General features: G+C 38.7%; 2 protein-coding genes across 2 annotated transcripts in view; both read right to left on the reverse strand.

Annotated features, from left to right (window-relative positions):
- Positions 1–8,306, reverse strand: part of LOC121873797 — a 75,281-nt gene extending 66,975 nt beyond the window's left edge. Inside the window, exon 1 of the mRNA XM_042377500.1 lies at positions 8,244–8,306. The gene's annotated coding sequence lies outside the window, so the exon portion shown is untranslated. The remainder of the gene's footprint in view (positions 1–8,243) is intronic.
- A 7,991-nt stretch (positions 8,307–16,297) lies between these two features.
- Positions 16,298–17,392, reverse strand: LOC121873934. The gene has a single exon (XM_042377813.1). The coding sequence runs from the start codon at positions 17,390–17,392 to the stop codon at positions 16,298–16,300; it is 1,095 nt and encodes a 364-aa protein (XP_042233747.1).
- Between the last annotated feature and the right edge of the window lie 1,680 nt (positions 17,393–19,072).

Below are 19,072 nucleotides of genomic sequence, written 5' to 3' on the forward strand. Positions count from 1 at the left end.
CAACTTAAATAATGAGTTATTTAATGCACAAAGACAGGACATACCGAACAGAAAACTCAGATCAAACAACAATGACTCTAAATGTATAAATATTTATTTAAAGAACATTATTGGACAAAGGAAGGCTATAAGAAGAATAAATCGTGAAGTTTACCTCCGAGATTATTATAAGGTACGGGCCAGTAGGGTTAAGGCCGAGATAAAAAAAGCAATGAGGAATAATGAACTTAAGGTAGCAAGGGAGGCGAAGTCAATCCGCAAGGGATTCTATCAAATGTATCAAACTAAAACACGAGAAAAGATTGTTCCAATACAGTTGGATAGCGGCGAGCTAACTGATAACGACGGAGAAATGAGCAATAATCTGAATAAATATTTTTCAACCGTTTTCACCACCGAAAATTTGAACATGATACCCAAGGCACCGACTCTATACAGAGATTGTGAAGCAAATAAATTAAGTGTGATAGTAGTGAGTAGTAATGATGTTAGTAAGCAAATAGACAAACTAAAGCCTAAAAAGTCACCAGGTCCCGATGAGGTATTTGCCAGAGTATTAAAGGAATGTAAGGAAGAGCTTAGCATGCACTTAGCAAAGTTGTTTAACATGTCCTTAAAAACGGATGCATTACCAGAATCCCGTAGGATAGCACATGTAATACCGATTTTCAAGAAGGCAGATAGATCACTATCCTCTAACTACCGTCCAATTAGTCTAACATCAATTAATTATAGGCAAATTACTGGAAACAATCATTTCAACTCTATTCTAAATCACCTGGAGAAGCACAAGTTGATCAATAATTCCCAACATGGCTTCACAAGCGGGCGTTCATGTCTCACTAATCTATAAACATTATTTTCATTTTTTTTTCTCTTCAGTGGACGAAGGACACAATTATGATGTGGTATATCTCGACTTTAGCAAAGCCTTAGACAGAGTCCCCCACGAAAGACTAATAAGAAAAGTGGAGGCTCATGGCATTAAAGTAGATATTCTAAAATGGATTAGGGCGTGGTTACAGGACAAGAAACAGCGAGTGAGCATTAACGGCACTAAATCCGATTGGAGCTACGTCTATAGTGGAGTCTCCCAAGGTTCAGTACTTGGACCATTATTATTTATTATATACATTAAACGACATAGATATCGGCGAATTCACTAAAATAGGGCGTATAATTAAATCTGACGAGGACTCTGCAAAACTACAGGAAGATCTAAAAAAAAATTGAATGGTCTGAAAAATGGCAGATGAAATTCAATGTGGACAAATGTAAAGTACTCAGCATAGGAGATGTAAACAGAGAAACCAGATACCAGATGAACAACGATGTTTTTTAGAAATCCGTCTGTGAGAAGGATTTAGGAGTAATGATAAGTAGGAATCTTAAGCCAAGTAAACAATGTGTATTTGCTCGAAACAAGACTAATAAAGTAGTTGGGTTCATACAAAAGATTTTTAGTTACAAGACTAGCTAGGTCATCCTAAAACTATATTATACGCTTGTGAGACCTCACTTGGATTACGCAGTTCAATTCTGGTCACCGTATTACATAATGGATATAGAATCCTTGGAAAGAATTTAGAGTAGAATGACAAGACTAATCCTGGGCATTAGGAACCTTGACTACAAAGATAGGTGAAAGCATTTTAATTTGCACTCCCTCGAGAGACGTAGAGTGAGCGGCAATATGATAGAGGTGTATAAATGAAAGTCAGGGCTGAACAAAGGGGACATTACAAAGGTATTCAATCTTTCCAACCAGGAGCGAACTCGTACCAACGGTTTAAGTTAGACAAATTTTGATTTAGGCGCGAAATAAGTAAACATTGGTTTGGAAATAGAGTAGTGGACGAGTGGAACAAGTTACCAAATATCATCATTAACTCGAATATGCTGGATAGCTTCAAACATAGGTTTGATGCATATATGAGTGATAGTGGTTGGGTGTAAATGGGACTGCCCAGTAAGGGCCAATAGGCCCGCTGCAGTTTCCTCCATTCTTATTTTCTTCTTATGTTTAAAGCAGGGATCTAGCAGAAACTTATGACTCAGGGAATGAATTTTAGAGGGGTAAATTTTTCGGAAAATTATGAGAAAATTTTCTAAGATAACCGAGAAATTTTGTACGGAACTCGGAAAATTACGGAGATGGGGAATATTTTTCTGGGTTCGAGAGATGGCGTAATAGTCAACTTCTAGAACTACTGAGAACATTTTTCCATTACCAGAAACATTCTGGGGATGAGGGATTTTTCTGGATTTGAGAGAATCGTCTCGTTACCCGGAAAACTCTCATTCACAGAAGTGCCCTTCACCAACTGTTCAGGCTAACAGAGATCTCACTGTATTTGGTGTTTTACCCCTAATAGAATTTGGGTTGCTAACCCCTGGCCTAATGCTGGCCTGTGACAAGACACATAAGCTAGACTTAGATAGCCTTATTCTGGGCCATTTCAAATAAATAGGTTATTGATAGCATAGCCTTGCCTTACCTTAATGACAAATCACTTCTCTTATGCTACTGATTTAGCGTAGACCCTGGTGTTTTCATTTCAATGTTTGGGTAGTTTTGTCTGAATTTGCTTGAAGTTCATCAAAAAAAGCAATAAAGAAATATTGAAACTAAATCGATTTAACCTTAAAGGATACTGTTGATGGAAAGACTGGAACTAGGCCTAAGGTAGCTGCTAGACAAAGTGTCTCACTGACAGTCTGACACTCAGCAAATTTGCCATGTACACTTTCTCTAACCTAACCTAACATAACATAACCTAACCAAACCAAACCTAACCTAACCTCTGATCTATTGGTATAATTTCCTCTTTAAATATTCTTCATGTTCTAACTACATTAACTAGGCCCCAAGTTTAAACATTTATTTGGTTGAGAGTGAAAAAGCAGTTATATAGGCCCCTAGCTTAATCAAGTTAATTGCAATCAATATTTTACGCCCAATATCATTTAATTTTGGCTTGCCTTTGGACATGTAGAGCCTTTCATGTTATCATAAGGCATATACATTAGAAAATAGGCGAAGGCTGTTGGTTGAATATCCAAAAAACAAGGCGAAGTCTAGGCATGAATCCTCACTTGACCTCATATTTGGCTTCCATTACTAATGGATATTTATGGCTATACAACATTAATAAGGTCTATCTGCAAGTTTACTCAGTCATAAAAAATATTTGTACCCTAAGTGTGGACAATACAAACCTTCTGTTTTGGTAAAAATTACTTGAAAAGTTGTAAGAAGGCAAAAGATGTGTCGCTTCCAGTCTGTGACAAATAGAAACAGTCAAGCCTCTTCTTATCTTAATTAAAAATGTACGAAAAGACAAACTGAAATATTATATTTTAGTATGTTAATGTACAAAGCATTTTCTTCATTATTCTATGATAAAACAAGTCTAACAAGCATTATTACAACATATATTATCATTTTTTTGTATGCAATCGGGAAATAGTGACTACGACTGTATATACGGGTTGAGAGTGTTACAGCACCTAAGGAGGTGCTGCTAGTTCCGTGCTAGATTATGGGCTTACTTACGGAGTTCGATGCCAAATATTTGTTTTGAGTATACCGATCTGAGACTGTAAGTCCAGTTACGGGGTAAACAAAGAGATACAGCCCCGTAAATGATTTTGAGTATGCGTCCCCAGGTCACTGTTTCTAAAGAGGTTACATTGCACCAATTCAGTGATACTAGTCCTGTGGCGTATGGTGCTGCTGCCTCTTTGTACAAGATTGGACCAATACAGTCAGATACCGGCGAGCTAACTTATAACGATGGAGAAAGGACTAATAATCTGAACAGATATTACCAGTCAGTTATCATCACTGAAAATTTAAACATGATACCTGAGGCACCGACTATATACAAAGATAGTGAAGAAAATAGATTATGCAAGATAGTAGTGACTAGTAATGGTGTAATTAAACAAATAAACAAACTAAAACCTAACAAGTCACCAGGTCCCGATGAGATATTTGCCAGAGTATTAAAGGAATGTAAGGAAGAGCTTGGTATGCCCTTAGCAAATTTGTTTAACATGTCATTAAAAATGGGTGTAGTACCAGAATCCTGGAGGATAGCTAATGTAATACTAATTTTCAAGAAGGGAGATAGATCAATATCCTCTAATTACCGTCCAATCAGTTTAACATCAATTGTAGGCAAGTTACTGGAAGCAATAATTTCAAACTCTATTCGAAATCACCTGGAGAGGCACGGGTTGATCAATGATTCCCAATGAGGCTTCTAAAGTGGGAGTTCCTGTCTGAGAAATCTATTAACGTTCTTTACAACTGTTTTCGAATCAGTGAATGATGGACACGATTATGATGTGGTATATCTTGACTTTAGCAAAGCCTTCAACAGAGTCCCCCACGAGAGACTGATACAAAAAGTGGAGGCTCATGGAATTGTAGGAGATATTCTAAAATGGATTAGGCCGTGGTTACAGGACAGGAAACAGAGAGTAAGCATTAACGTCACTAAATCCGATTGGGGTAACGTCACTAGTGGAGTGCCCCAATGCCCAGTACTGGGACCAATTCAATTCAAATTCAATATTTATTCCTTGATAGAGGAAGCGGGATCCTAGTTACTGGAACAACTTCTATTTATTATATACATAAACGACATAGATATAGGCGTAGACAGCACTATAAGTAAATTTGCTGGCTACACTGAAATAGGCCGTGTAATTAAATCTGACGAGGACTCTGCAAAACAACAGGAAGATCTAAACAAATTTTTCTCTTGGTCTGAAAAATGGCAGATGAAATTTAATGTGGACAAATTAATGTAAAGTACTTAGTCAAAGAGATGTAAATAGAGAAACTAGAAATCAGATGAACAATGTTGTTATAGAGAAATCCGACTCTGAGAAAGACTTAGGAGTAATGTTAAGTAGGAATCTTAGCCCAAGACAACAATGTGTATTTGCTCGAAACAAGGCTAACAAGTACTTGGGTTCATACAAAGGAGTGTTAGTTGCAAGAAATATTGAGGTTAGAATGGATATAGAATCCTTAGAAAGAATTCAAACGAAAATAACATGATTTATCCCGGGCATTAGGAACCCTGAGTTAAAGCATCTTAATTTGCACTCCCTTGAGAGACGTAAAGTGAGGGGCGATTATGATTGAGGTGTATAAATGGAAGTCAGGGCTAAACAAAGGTGATAAACCAAAGGTACTCAAACTATCTAACCAGGAGCGAACTCATAGCGATGGTTTTAAATTAGGCAAATTTAAATTTAGGAGCGAGATAGGTAAACACTGGTTTGGAAATCGAGTAGTGGATGAGTGGAAAAAGTTACCAAACTTCAACATTAACTCAAATATGCTGGATAGCTTCAAATACACTGTAGGTTGGCGGATACATGAGCAATAAGGGATGGGTGTAAACGGGACTGCCCAGTATGGGCCAATAGGCCCGCTGCAGTTTCCTCCATTTTCTCTTCTTGTGTATGACTTATGGAGGACAGTAGATTAGTAATGGCTAAGGCCAAGGTAGCACCGATTAAACCATTAACTTTTCTTAGAATGGAATTAACGGCAGTTCTACCTGCCGCTCACATATCAGTATTTATTCAGGAGGTCTATGAATATGAGCTTTTTGTGCAAACAACTTATATATGGACCGACAACCAGATAGCATTACGATAGTGTTCTTATCATTCACAGACAGCCACGAATCCAACCCCACAACCGAAAACAAATCACTGTGTTACGGCCGTGATGACCGAGGCGTTGTCAGCGATTAAATTCAAAGCAGGGGTGCCAGAATATACAAAGCGGACCACAGAGAACCAGAGAGATGGATCTCTCATAATTTTGTATTGTAGGTGACTCGATTATTTACTAATTTAGAAGAAGCGCTGAAACACCTTTGCTTTTGAAGCTTAATAGTATATTATGCATTTACCGAAACGACCTATGCCTCGGTTGATGAAAGAATACCGGTACAAAATTTGCTGATACTGTACTTAACCATAGCTGTCAAGACGACATGCATGTGAATTCATTTATCATTTCTAGATCGACGCTGGTGGCGGCTGAAGCAAGCATGAATATTAAGCTCATATTGTAGGTTATGTATCTATGCTACTGTGCCGAGTAGCAACCTTGTATCTATGCTACTGTGCCGAGTAGCATTTATATATGTAATTACGTGGCACCACTGCACGTGTTATGTGGCAACATTGCCCCGAGGCTGCCATATGGCAAGGCAGTCTCAGTCTGACTCTGTGGGCCGTGCAAGGCACACGCAAGTCACCACTTGTATTTCTCCTATCCGTTAATAAATGGACTTCAGTGTTACCCGGTGTTTCCCTACCCATCACTGCCTTCTTCAGGGAACACTTGGAACCTTCACATATAAATAATGATCTGATAATATTTTGCAACAATATTCGACACAGACATATTGTGTTGGTTTAGCGGAATATCTAATAAATAATAATAATGGTTGCCCCTTGTGCAACGAGGATGGCGGGCCCAAGATCCACCAAGGCGTGAATTTGTTTATGGTGTAGAGCCTCTACATAGAAGCTGTCGCCAACACTACAACCACACCCTAACTTAACGAGCTGGGTGACCCAGTGTCAATGAATAGTCAGAAAAGACCGTACAACTCGCCAACTGCACTGGCTACCCATTACCCAGGAACACAATCTGTAAATCGAATAACATCCAGGTTCTCAATTACTTCTGGATAGACAGAGGCAAATGGCGTAAAGAAACTTGCCCATAGTTTTACCCTGCTCGGGGATCAAACCCTAGTCAGTTCGCTCGCGAGGCGAACATGCTTACCATTACACTAAAGGTCGGCTATTGTAGTATCTAATTACACACGCACACACACACACATATATGTATATATATATATATATATATATATATATATATATATATATATATATATATATATATATATATATATATATATATATATATATATATATATATATATATATATATATATATATATATATATATATATATATATATATATATATATATATATATAATAACTAATATACATTTAAACACATAAACTAACGCCCATTATAAAAGGTAGGGGGAGGGTCCCATAAGCTTGGTGGCCCTTTAGGGGCAATGCTGAGACAGTACTATTGCTGTGACATAAAACTTTTTGTTTGCGGTAAATTGGGGGAGTGTCGCTGTTACTGCACTAGAGCACCTTCACTTGCCTAACTGTAAAGAACCTGAGCGCTTACTTACATAGAACATAAGAATATACGGAGTCTGCAATAGGCCGGTTGGCCTGTGTGTGGCAGCTACAATCGAGAGTTACTACCACTCTCTATCATCCATGAATCTATCAAGCTTCCTTTTAAAACGTTCCAGCATTCCAGCACTTACTACAAAGTTGCTATGCTTGTTCCACTCGTCCACCACACTATTGGTGAAACAGTTTCTTCCTATGTCTCTCCTAAACCTAAACGTATCCAACTTAATTCCGTTGCTACGAGTCCTATACTGCTCGGATATTATAAGAACTTTATCTATAACTCCTTTATTGATTCCTTTCACCCACTTAAATACTTCTATCATATCTCCTCGCACTCTTCGTCTTTCTAGGGAATGCAAGTTTAGTTTCTTAAATGTGACTTTGCGGGAAGTAGGGAGCAGAAGTATACTCTCAGTCGCCGTATTCCTCAAACCTACAGTACTTACACACATGCAAATATGATTGTATCTCATGTATATAAACAGCCACACATGAGAGGAAACACACACACACACACACACTCACAAATATAAAACATTGGTGCTATACGCACAAGCATACATTCACTCAGAGGCAAAAAGAACGCTTAACCAGTACAGATAAAGTAAGAGAAAACACTTCTTATTGTCTTGAGAAAAGTCATACGTAGCGTTAAAGCTATATCCCCAAACGTTTCATAACTCCTAATTACTACAGCAAAATATGAATATCACGGTAAAGAATGAACTTCCTGGAGGACATTCATAACACAAATTGACAGATAAAAATGAATGTACGATAATGATAATGTCGTTAAAAAAATTGCTCAAACTTTGAACCCAACATGGAAAAAATAATAATATTTATTTAGTTAGTTTTCTAGGTAAACTAACTAATGACAGTGTTGACAGTTCCCTTCACTTCTTAAGCATTCTTTTGATGAAACTCGAAACCATCACTAAAATTTGAAATCATTTCTCTCAGTTTACTCACAATAGATGTATAATGTAGTGACGGTGATTGTGGTGGTGATGCTTTCACTATGACTCCCAGGGAGCGTCTCACATCGGAGCCATTCTGGCTTTCTTTATAAACAGAAGGCAGTAAGGTCGCGCTGACCCTTGACTTTTGCAAAGTGAGCTAAACTTAACCACGAGTTGATCCTAAGGGTCAATATATTCTTAGAATATATATATATATATTAATATATATATATATATATATATATATATATATATATATATATATATATATATATATATATATATATATATATACACATGTTGATTGTATGTAGAAGTCCGCGTGTTTATTGGGCTGATAAAATATATATGGATCCTCGTGTTTTGAAGCCGGATTTGGTAAAACGTTACGCTGACCACCTACGTGATATGGATAGTCCCCATTAGAGGTTCACGGCGCCATAAGCTCGTTGATCAGGCTTGGTGTGAAATATAACAGAGTCTAGGATTGCATTTAGTATCCTGGTGGTCCAGCGGTTAGCGTTCCCCGGTCACAGTCATGGGCTGGTGGGCCATGGGTTCGAATCATGGCGGGATGAGGTGTTGATTGTACACATATATATATATATATATATAAATATATATATATATATATATATATTTCATGTAAATCCACAATGAAAACGTGGATAAGATAAATCTTGATAAAATCACACGTCTTTATTCAAGACATCTTCAGAGGCAACTGGATTACATGGACAGAGAGAGGCTTAAATATACAGGGTCACCTAAAAACATGAGGTCAGGTCAAAATGATGACATCCACTAATCCCCACACCAACACACACGTAGAGGAGCTTAAGAGAAGGGTGGTGACGTGACTAGCCAAGTCAGGTCAGAAAAAAGGGACCCACAAAATAACTGTCATACATCTAGATCAAAGGTTTTCAAAGCATTTTTAACCTTGGGCCACTGACAAATAAATTTATGTAACATATTATCAGTTTTGAACTGACCATCACTAAGGTTTATTGATTTTAATTCCTTAATCAAACTAGCTTCAACAAGAAGTCTTTCTGTGACAAGATGATTTGAATACTTCTAAGCTTTTTTCCCAAGCAATGGGGTGATTATTATTCCTAACATGAACGAACAAGGCACTGCTTTCAGATACTGTTCTGATATTATACTTATGTTGTTTGATTCTGAGCTGCAGTGTTTTTCCTGTCTGTCCTACATAATTACAATTACATTTGCTACATGGAATACAATAAACACTTCCATTTACATTCAAACTTGGGCTATTCCTTATTAACATATTGGTAATGGTTGAGTCATACTTGAAACAACATTAATATTTAAGCCTCTCTCTGTCCATGTAATCCAGTTGCTCCTGAAGATGTCTTGAATAAAGACGAGTTATGCGTAATCTACGTTTCCATTTTCGCGTGATTTTATCAAGATATATATATATATATATATATATATATATATATATATATATATATATATATATATATATATATATATATATATATATATATATATATATATATGCAAGCAAATCAATTGTAGGTGCAAGTGTTATCTAGGTATATGTTGATAACCACGAGGAAAGAAAATGACTTTCAGTTTCAGTAATTCATATCTTAGTGGCATTACTCACCCCTCAAAAATGAATTACACAAAGGTACTTTGGGAATCCTGTGTTTTTTTTTTTCCTCGTAAGTTCATCAGCATATATATATATATATATATATATATATATATATATATATATATATATATATATATATATATATATATATATATATATATATATATATATATATATATATATATATATATATATATATATGTAATATTCAGAAATTTCAGTGTAATTTCAAACGCCGCGCCATTGGCGATACTGAGTTTTCAAGGTCGTCTGAGGGAAGAGAGCGCTCCCGCGCGAGAGGTTGTGGAACTAGGCCTATTTGAGATTAAATGTAATTTGCCGATTTAATAATGATGCGATTCATGAAGTTAAGGGACTATTATTGAATTTGAAATTATTATAGATCGTTTATCAGTCTGAATAATGTTACGGGTGTCCCAAGGAGTTATTAGTTAGGCGGAAAATATGTCACTTAGGCCTAAGCTAACGCCTTGAGAGGACAAGAGGCGGGCTAGGTCAGTCACGTGGAAGCATTCGGTCCAGCAAGACGTCCCTGCGCGTCCGTCACAGAAATAGTCACGTGGCCTAGTCACCTGTGTTGCACTATTGCAGTATAACAAGTAAGTCTCATTCGATCTCAGACAGGGTTTAGATAGGGCAGTGATAAAGTTAATAAGAGCTAACAATGAGTTCATTTCAGGGTTTCCGTCAGAACCCACTTGACTGCGAGATTGACTGCTGTTTGATAATTGAGGATTGGCGATTGTCGCCGTTGGACCGATCAGTGTAAGCCTGTCACTGTTTAGCGGGGTATCAAAGGATCTCTTGAGTGAATCTAGCCGTCTGGGTGCCCAGCTGACGACGTGACGATCGTTGGGGTCATCAGCTCTCCTCTACCTCGGCTCACAATACCACATATCTCAAACAGCTTAGTGAAACCCTTTTGCTAACGGGAAGCTAAAGCTTCTCTCAACTGTACAAGGTCGGATTGGCTCACTCCCTTCCGCTCGATGGATGTACTGGGGGTAAAGTGAAGCCAGCTGAGTGATACAGGGCCGCACACTGGGGCCAAGAGTCAGTGGAGTTTAGAGGTACACTTTCCAAGGTGGAGAAAGGCTGATTTGGACTTAAACTACGGGTGCCTGTTGGTTGTGCCTTAAACGACTACGGAGTGCAGGTGGAATCTGTGTGTGTGTTAGGTTGGGAAGCATGGTTCACGGGTATTGGTGGACTCAGTAACTTCTTAATAATAGTGATAATATTTTGGTGTGTACTTAATACTATTTTTTCAGTTACTAATGTATGCTGTGTGCATTTAATATTTCTTTATAATCTCAATCTCAGGTATAACCTTTGTTCCCCAGAGTAGTGTTTAAGTTAGGTTAGGAGGTGTGTATCTGTTGGGGTAATATAATTTTGTTGAGCGCCCTGAAGGCCTATTCAGGGTGGAGTTAATAAGCTCTGATTTTTATACCATTTTCTCAGTGCTGGATATAATTTTGGTGAGTGCCCTTAAGGCCTATTCATGGTAGAGTTATTAAGTTCTTATTTTTTTAATACCATTTTCTCAGTGATTGATATTTTGTTGAAAGCCCTTAAGGCCTGGTTCATGTGTGCAAGCAACATCTCTTAATACTTTAAACTCATTATCCTCTAATGAGGCATTGCCTGAGGTTCTAATAATTTCAACATCATGTATAACTTTTATTCCCCAGAGTAGTATTTTAAGTTCAGGTTAAGAAGTGAGCATATTGGTGTACCACTATTTGATTGTGTTTGTAGTGTTGGAGGGAATATAAGTGTAAACTTTACAGTGTGTCTCATTCATCCCAGTCACAAAGGCTATCCTTCCACAGGTCACGGACAATTCATTTTGTTTAGTAAAGTTAAGTGCTCTTGTGCTGGTTCGGGATTTCTCACTAAGGGGCGCTTCCACTGCAATTACCATCTAATAATCTTTAATAAACCCCAAGTCAAGTGAGAAATTAAAGTCCAGTAATTCCGACCGGTTACAAAAAAAAAAAAAAAAAAATATATATATATATATATATATATATATATATATATATATATATATATATATATATATATATATATATATATATATATATATATATATATATATATATATATATATATATATATATATATATATATATACTGATAACCACAAGGAAAGAAGAAAACACGAAGTTCCCAAGCGCTTTTCGTGTAATTCACATCTTCAGGGGTGAGTACAGACTAGAGAGAGTAATACAAATCAAGGTGTATATATACAGAGGAGGGTGAGACCAGGTCCACAATGGTCAGGTATTAGGTAATGACCCTACTAATCTTTAAATAGCACACAACGGTTGGTGGTCAGGTCAGATGGTCAAGTGACCCGGCCTTCTCACCTGATCACAAATCTTCTTAATTACAAAATTGTCCAGCTTGTACATGCCGTTACTCAAATTCATGTTGAATGCTTCGGTATGTTTAATAAGACTAGATTCTATGATGTTCCTACTATCAATTGAATTACATGGTAATATTGAGGAGGCATTATCCCAGTCAATGCAATGCTTGTTATCCCTCAAATGAACAAACAGAGCATTGGATTCCTGGCCTGTCCTAACACTGTATTTGTGTTGTTTAATTCTAGTTGCAAGATCTTTACCTGTCTGGCCTAAGTAAAACATATTACATTCCTTGCAAGGAACTTTATAAATGCAACCAATTGTGTTGTTGGGGGAGTTTTTGATTAACATTTGTTTAACAGTGCATGAGTTTTTAAATGCCACATTGACGTTCCAGGTTTTTAGCTGTGCAGGAATGTGTGAGAAATTTTTGTGAAATGGTAATATTAAGATATTCTTATGGTCATGGGTGGGCTTGGGGTCAGTTCTATAAAAAGTTTTCTTAGTAATGTTTAAGCATTTGTCTATGAAAGATCTAGGGTATTTAAGGTTTGAGCCAATATTATATATATATTTGTATTCCTCTGTATATATACACCTTGATTTGTATTACTCTCTCTAGTCTGTACTCACCCCTGAAGATGTGAAATACACGAAAGCGCTTGGGAACTTCGTGTTTTCTTCTTTCCTTGTGTTCCTTGTGGTTATCAGCATATACCTAGATCACGCGCACCTACAGTGATTTACTTGCATATATATATATATATATATATATATATATATATATATATATATATATATATATATATATATATATATATATATATAATTATATATATATATATATATATATATATATATATATATATATATATATATATATATATATATATATATATATATATATATATATATATATATATTCATGTAAATCCACAATGAGAACGAGGATAAGATAAATCTTGATAAAATCACAAGCACAACGGTGCTCCGTTGTTTCCCTTTTCCCCGTGTGATTTATATATATATATATATATATATATATATATATATATATATATATATATATATATATATATATATATATATATATATATATATATATATATATATATATATATATATATATATATATATGTGTGTGTGTGTGTGTGTGTGTGTGTGTGTGTGTGTGTGCAAATAAATCAATGTTGATGAGTGTAATCCATTTACAGTATATGCTGATAACCACATAGGAAAAAAGGAAAACAGAAAGTTCCCAAGCGCTTTCGTGTAATTTACATCTTCAAGGAGTAAGTATAGATTAAGGTGTAGCTACTGACAAGGCTAATATATACAGTGAAGGAGAGTGAGAACAATTCCTTAGGGATAGCCGGTGTCCACCATATTCAGATAATTAAGTAGTAGGTCACTACGTAATGACTTAAATATGGTGATCACTTGCTATCCCTAAGGACTTGATCTCACTCTCCTTCACTGTATATACTAGCCTTGTCAGTAACTACTCCTTAGACTGGCCCATCCTACCACATTAGCCGACCTGAGACTCACTCTTTTCGAGACCTCCTAGTGCGTATTGTGGGAATACAGCCTGACGTATAAAGCAACCCGCACTCTAGTTTGATAATTGGGAGCAAACTGGGGTGGGAAAACTCTCCCCTTACTGTTGTTCGCACACAGGGAAGTGTAATGCGTCTAGTGTGGCAGGATTATGCTAGCACTGTGTCGTATGAAATCAAACACCTTCAGTAATCAAGGCTTTATTCAATTCATAAATCCATAAACTGTACATCTGCAACAAAACAAAACAGAACACAGTTAGAACAAGAGAATATTTAGAGAAAAGGTAAACACAAACATAATTTATTCCATAATATGACATTCACCCCTGCCAACATATTCAATCAAACATCATAGCCGTATCGCTGGGGTTCTCTTCGCTGCCGAGTAGAACGACGAAGAGGTAACTCCTGCATGATACTAGGATTCAGCAATGTCGTCCCGGTATCTCCCTCTGCAGCAACTCCCTCACCATTATCCAATGTTTCTGGCTCCACTGAAGGTGAGGTTGATCCGGCAGAGATGTCTGAGGATGAGGTTCCAGTAGGGCATGGAACAAGATCACGGAAGGAAACTGAAGATTCGCGTCCACCTGGATACTTGATGTGTGCATACGTTGAGTTAGCCACGAGGAGCTCCACCTCATCAACGAGAGGGTCACCTTTGCTTGAGCGGACGAATCTGCGTAAGAAGACAGGACCTGGAGTCGTTAGCCATGCTGATGACTGTTGAGAGCAATGATCTAATGGAGTGAAGTGCTTCAGGTAGGAAAGCCTCCCATTCAGTATACGGAACATCTCGAGATTTGGTAGCTAAATATATGGACTTCCAGATTATGCCATTGTACCGTTCTATTTGACTGTTTTCTGTTGGGTGGTAAGGTGTAGTTTTGCTGGACGCCACTCCACGACTAGCGACATGAGTTTTCACTTCACGAGACATAAATGCACTTCCTCGATCAGAGTGGACCACAAAGAGAGAAGATGGTGTCCAGACATCTGATGACAGTTGAGGATGTCATGTCAGCACATGGAATAGCAAAGGGAAATCTGGAACATTCATCCACAGCAGTGAAGAGATATGAGTTTCTCGTGCGTGATGGAAGAGGACCTTTGAAGTCAATGCTCAGGTTCTTTGTCCGGACAAAATGAAGCATTCTGACAACCCCTAGGTGGCAGAGCCCTTCATGGATGACAGCGAGGTTTGAAGATGAGATGGCTCCGCAGAAAGCTCGGGTGAAAGTGTCAGGAGCAACGTTGTCTCTACCTGGCCGATACCAAATGGAATAGCGAGTTCGAGCCGCCACCCTTGTATCTTGTAATTCTTCACTTTAGTCCTCCTACGACTGTCCAGCATAAATGCAACTGATGCTGGTCAGTAACAATGGTGAAGTGCCGTCCCAACAACAGGTAAGACCACTTTCTCATCGCTTCAATTATGGCAGTCGCCTCCTTCTCAACAGGAGGATAGTGAATCTCACTGCCAGATAACATCCGAGACATGAAGGCTACTGGCCGACCAGCTTGATTCAAAGTAGCAGACACGGCCACATCCGACGCATCACACTCCACTACAAATGGGATGGCAAGGTCAATGCTATTTAGGGCAGCTTCCCCAAGCAGTCTCTTCAAGTCATCAAAAGCTGTGAGCTCATCATGGTCCAGAGGAAAAAAATTAGCCTTGTAGAGAGGCCGTGCCTTGTCTGAAAACTCTGGGCTCCACTTAGCGTAATAAGCAAACATACCAAGTACACGTTGAAGAGCCGAGCGGTTTGTAGGTTATGAAAGTTCTTGCAGTGGTAATAGCCTTTCAGGATCTGGTTTGATTTGACCATTTCCAAGTTGATAACCCAGAAGATTGATCGATGTTGGTGATATTGTAAATTTGGATGTATTGAATGTCAGCTTCCTTTCCTCAGCAGCAGTAAGAAATTTATCAAGATTTGCGTCATGTTCTTTCTGATCCTGACCACCTATGGTAATATTGTCAAGGTAGGGAAATGTGTCACATAGATTCTCCTCCTCCACGAACTTGTCTATGGCTCTTTGAAAAACGGCAACACCATTAGTGACACCAAATGGTACACGTGTGAATTGATACAGTCTGTCATTTGCTTCAAATGCTGTAAAGGGTTTATCAGACTCTTTAGATCAAATGTTGAGAACACGTCACGTGGTATTTAGCTAGAGTGTTGACCATGGTTTCAATGTTTGGCAATGGGTATGCGTTGAGATTGGTGTAAATGTTCACCGTAGAAGAGTAATCGATGCACATTCGTTTTCTGTGACAGCCTGAATCGTCTCTTGCAATCACCACCTGTGTACGCCAAGGTGATGCACTTGATTATATGATGTCTTCGGACAGTAAGCGCTATATTTCTGTAATGAACTTTTGGTCATCAGGGCTAAACTTCCTGGCATACCTGCTGATGCCAGGCTACATACAGGCTTGTTACCAATGTTGGAAATCTTAGCTCAGGTCTGGGTCCTCCAGACGTGTGTTTGGATAATGACTGTCATTCATATAGAGATCCACCGTACATTCACCTATCACAGAAGCCGTTGAAGAAGACATTGCCAGGGTTATACTTTGGGAAACGGGTTTGATGTGAAGCTTAAGCCGATGGGCCACTCTCTTGTCAATGAAACTCTCAGAACTTGCCGAATCAATAAGGCCGGAGATTCGTCTTCCATTTACCTTTAAGTTTGTAGCAGAGCAATTCAGGCAATGAGGAACAGCAGCTGAGATGGCACAAAGAGTAGGAGATGAAATTGATGCCGTGACCTGTTTCTTACCCTTAGTCTGACAGACTTTTGCCCAGTGCCCTCTTTTTCCACATGAAGAGCAATCACTATCTTTAGCTGGACATCTCACCCGAAAATGAAGACTGCCACCACAAAACCAACATCGTTTCTTAGTGGTCATATTAGCAAGTGTTGAGTCCTCAACTGGACGTATATCTTGTTGATTAGTGTACGGTGACTTAACAGTTTCTTCCATACATCCTGAAGCTGCTGCAATGACAGGGCCTAGTGACTGGAAGGCTTCCGAAGTACGCTGTGCAAGATCCAAGGATCTAACTTGATCAAAGGCTTGAGAGAGTGTGAGAGCCTGATTTTCCAATAGACGTTGACGCATATTTGCAGAAGACAGTCCGTTGATGAAGGCATCCCGTACTAACTCTTCACGATATTCTTCGGCTGTGACAGCTTTTAGAGTGCAATCTTTGCTGAGTCTGTGCAAGTCGCGAAGAAATTCATCCAGTGTTTCGGATGGACGCCAACGTCTTGTAGCGAGATGGTGTCTGGCGAATATCTCATTTTTCTTTTTCACATACACCTTTTCCAGCACTTGTATGGCTGTTTCAAATTCCGTAGCATCAGCAAAGTATTCATATACAGTAGCAGACACATATTTTGTCAAACATCGTAGTTTGTCAGGCGCTCTGTCTCCACACTCATCAGTAAAGTTTTCAAAAGTTTTACGCCAATGCTTGTATTCCTTCTCAGTAGCTGGGGAATTTGGATCAACATCAAGCTTGTCGGGGCAGAGTATACATTCCATGTTTCTAGTAGAATAGGAGTTGAATAAATTGTCGTATGAAATCAAGCTCCTTCAGTAATCAAGGCTTTATTCAACTCATAAATCCATGTACATCTGCAACAGAACAAAACAAAACCCGGTTAGAACAAGAGAATATTTGGAGTAAAGGTAAACACAAACATAATTTATTCCATAATATGGCACACTGCTTGCTTACTCTCCCTTTCAGCTACCATCGCTGGCTAGCCCTCGTGGCGAATAGGGAAACAACTTGCATAAGTTTTCCTCTGCCAGCACAGAGCCTCTTCATCATCAGGACTCCTACTGTGCAACACACGGTAACTAGGTGCCTCCTGGGCCCAGGCTAGACCAGCAGGGGATCTCGGAGTATCAATGGGCCTCAGAGGGACGGCGCATGTGAACACGTCCTAGTGCCTATCATCCACTGTCCCACTGCATTGCTGATTAACCTTGGTAGGTTTAAGGCTACTGGGGTAAACCCCGAACGAAAAATATGTGGTGGAGCCCGCATCAAGAAGACATGCTTACAGAGCTCCAACAAGACCCCCATCTGCGGTATGGGTAGAAGAGGTGACCACCATGGGAACCCAATGACTACACCGGCAGTTGAAGGCAATGTATGATGGACAGGCTACTAAGGTGAAATCCAACAAACTGGACTATCGACAGTGCATTGCAACTCTCCCTCTCCCCAGTCATTGCAACACTTGCACCACTGGATCAGGAAAAGGGAGAGCAAAGATGTGTGTATGCAGCCTGCGCTCCTGCCTCACCACATAAATCAACTCACACACAGCCATCATCCAGCTCATCTTACTCCTTGTATATATATTATGTATGTTGTATGTATACCATGTATGCACTCTATATATATATATACATTACTTCTCTAGTCAGTAGCGTGTGGTAATACCCCTGTTTCATGTCACCACACGCTTAGATACATGTGCCTGGCGACATCTGGAAGCTGCTAATGTACCACTTACCACATGTCGCCTGAGAGGTCAGAGAGAGGTCAGTTGACCCATATAGGAGTGTAAGGGCTACCTGTGCTTGTAAGCACACGTCTTGTATATTTCCGTTGAATAGAACCTACAGAACTCTACAGGTGTTTATGTTAGCTCCTGTAGTTAGAACCAAGTACACCAAACATCTCCATGGCGCAGTGAGTATCAAGTGATCGATTAAGTGGAAATAAGTGCGTTCATGAAAAATCAAGACCGGTAGACCCAGCTACGTCAACTCACTCCATCACCCGTCGCTCTCCTAATCTCGCATTGTCTCTCACAAAAATTGGCTTGAATGACCAACGAGTTTTGAGCAGTGTGCAGTGACCTCAAGTTCCTGTGAAGTGTCTTAAGTGCCCCTCGTGTGTGTAGTGCTAAAGTGTGTGTCCTTGTTTTAAAGGATTCCCTAAGGTGGAAGGCTGATATAGGGCATTTGTGAGGAGTGGTGCATCAACTCGTCTGTCCCCGCCTGTCTGGAGGGTAACGCTCACCCCCCCCCCCCACTGCCTCCCAATGCGCTCCCCCGCCCACTCTGCCTACACACACCAACCCACGCACGAACACACTGACTGCAGTCATTTCTTCATATATTGATATATTATATATATATATATATATATATATATATATATATATATATATATATATATATATATATATATATATATATATA

The sequence above is a fragment of the Homarus americanus genome, unplaced genomic scaffold (assembly GCF_018991925.1).
Source record: "Homarus americanus isolate GMGI-L3 unplaced genomic scaffold, GMGI_Hamer_2.0 scaffold25827, whole genome shotgun sequence".
NCBI classification, from domain to species: domain Eukaryota; kingdom Metazoa; phylum Arthropoda; class Malacostraca; order Decapoda; family Nephropidae; genus Homarus; species Homarus americanus.

What these genes read in the sequence shown, in the direction of transcription:
- LOC121873934 (XM_042377813.1), bottom strand. Translation starts at nt 17,392, where the DNA reads ATGGAATGTATACTCTGCCCCGACAAGCTTGATGTTGATCCAAATTCC.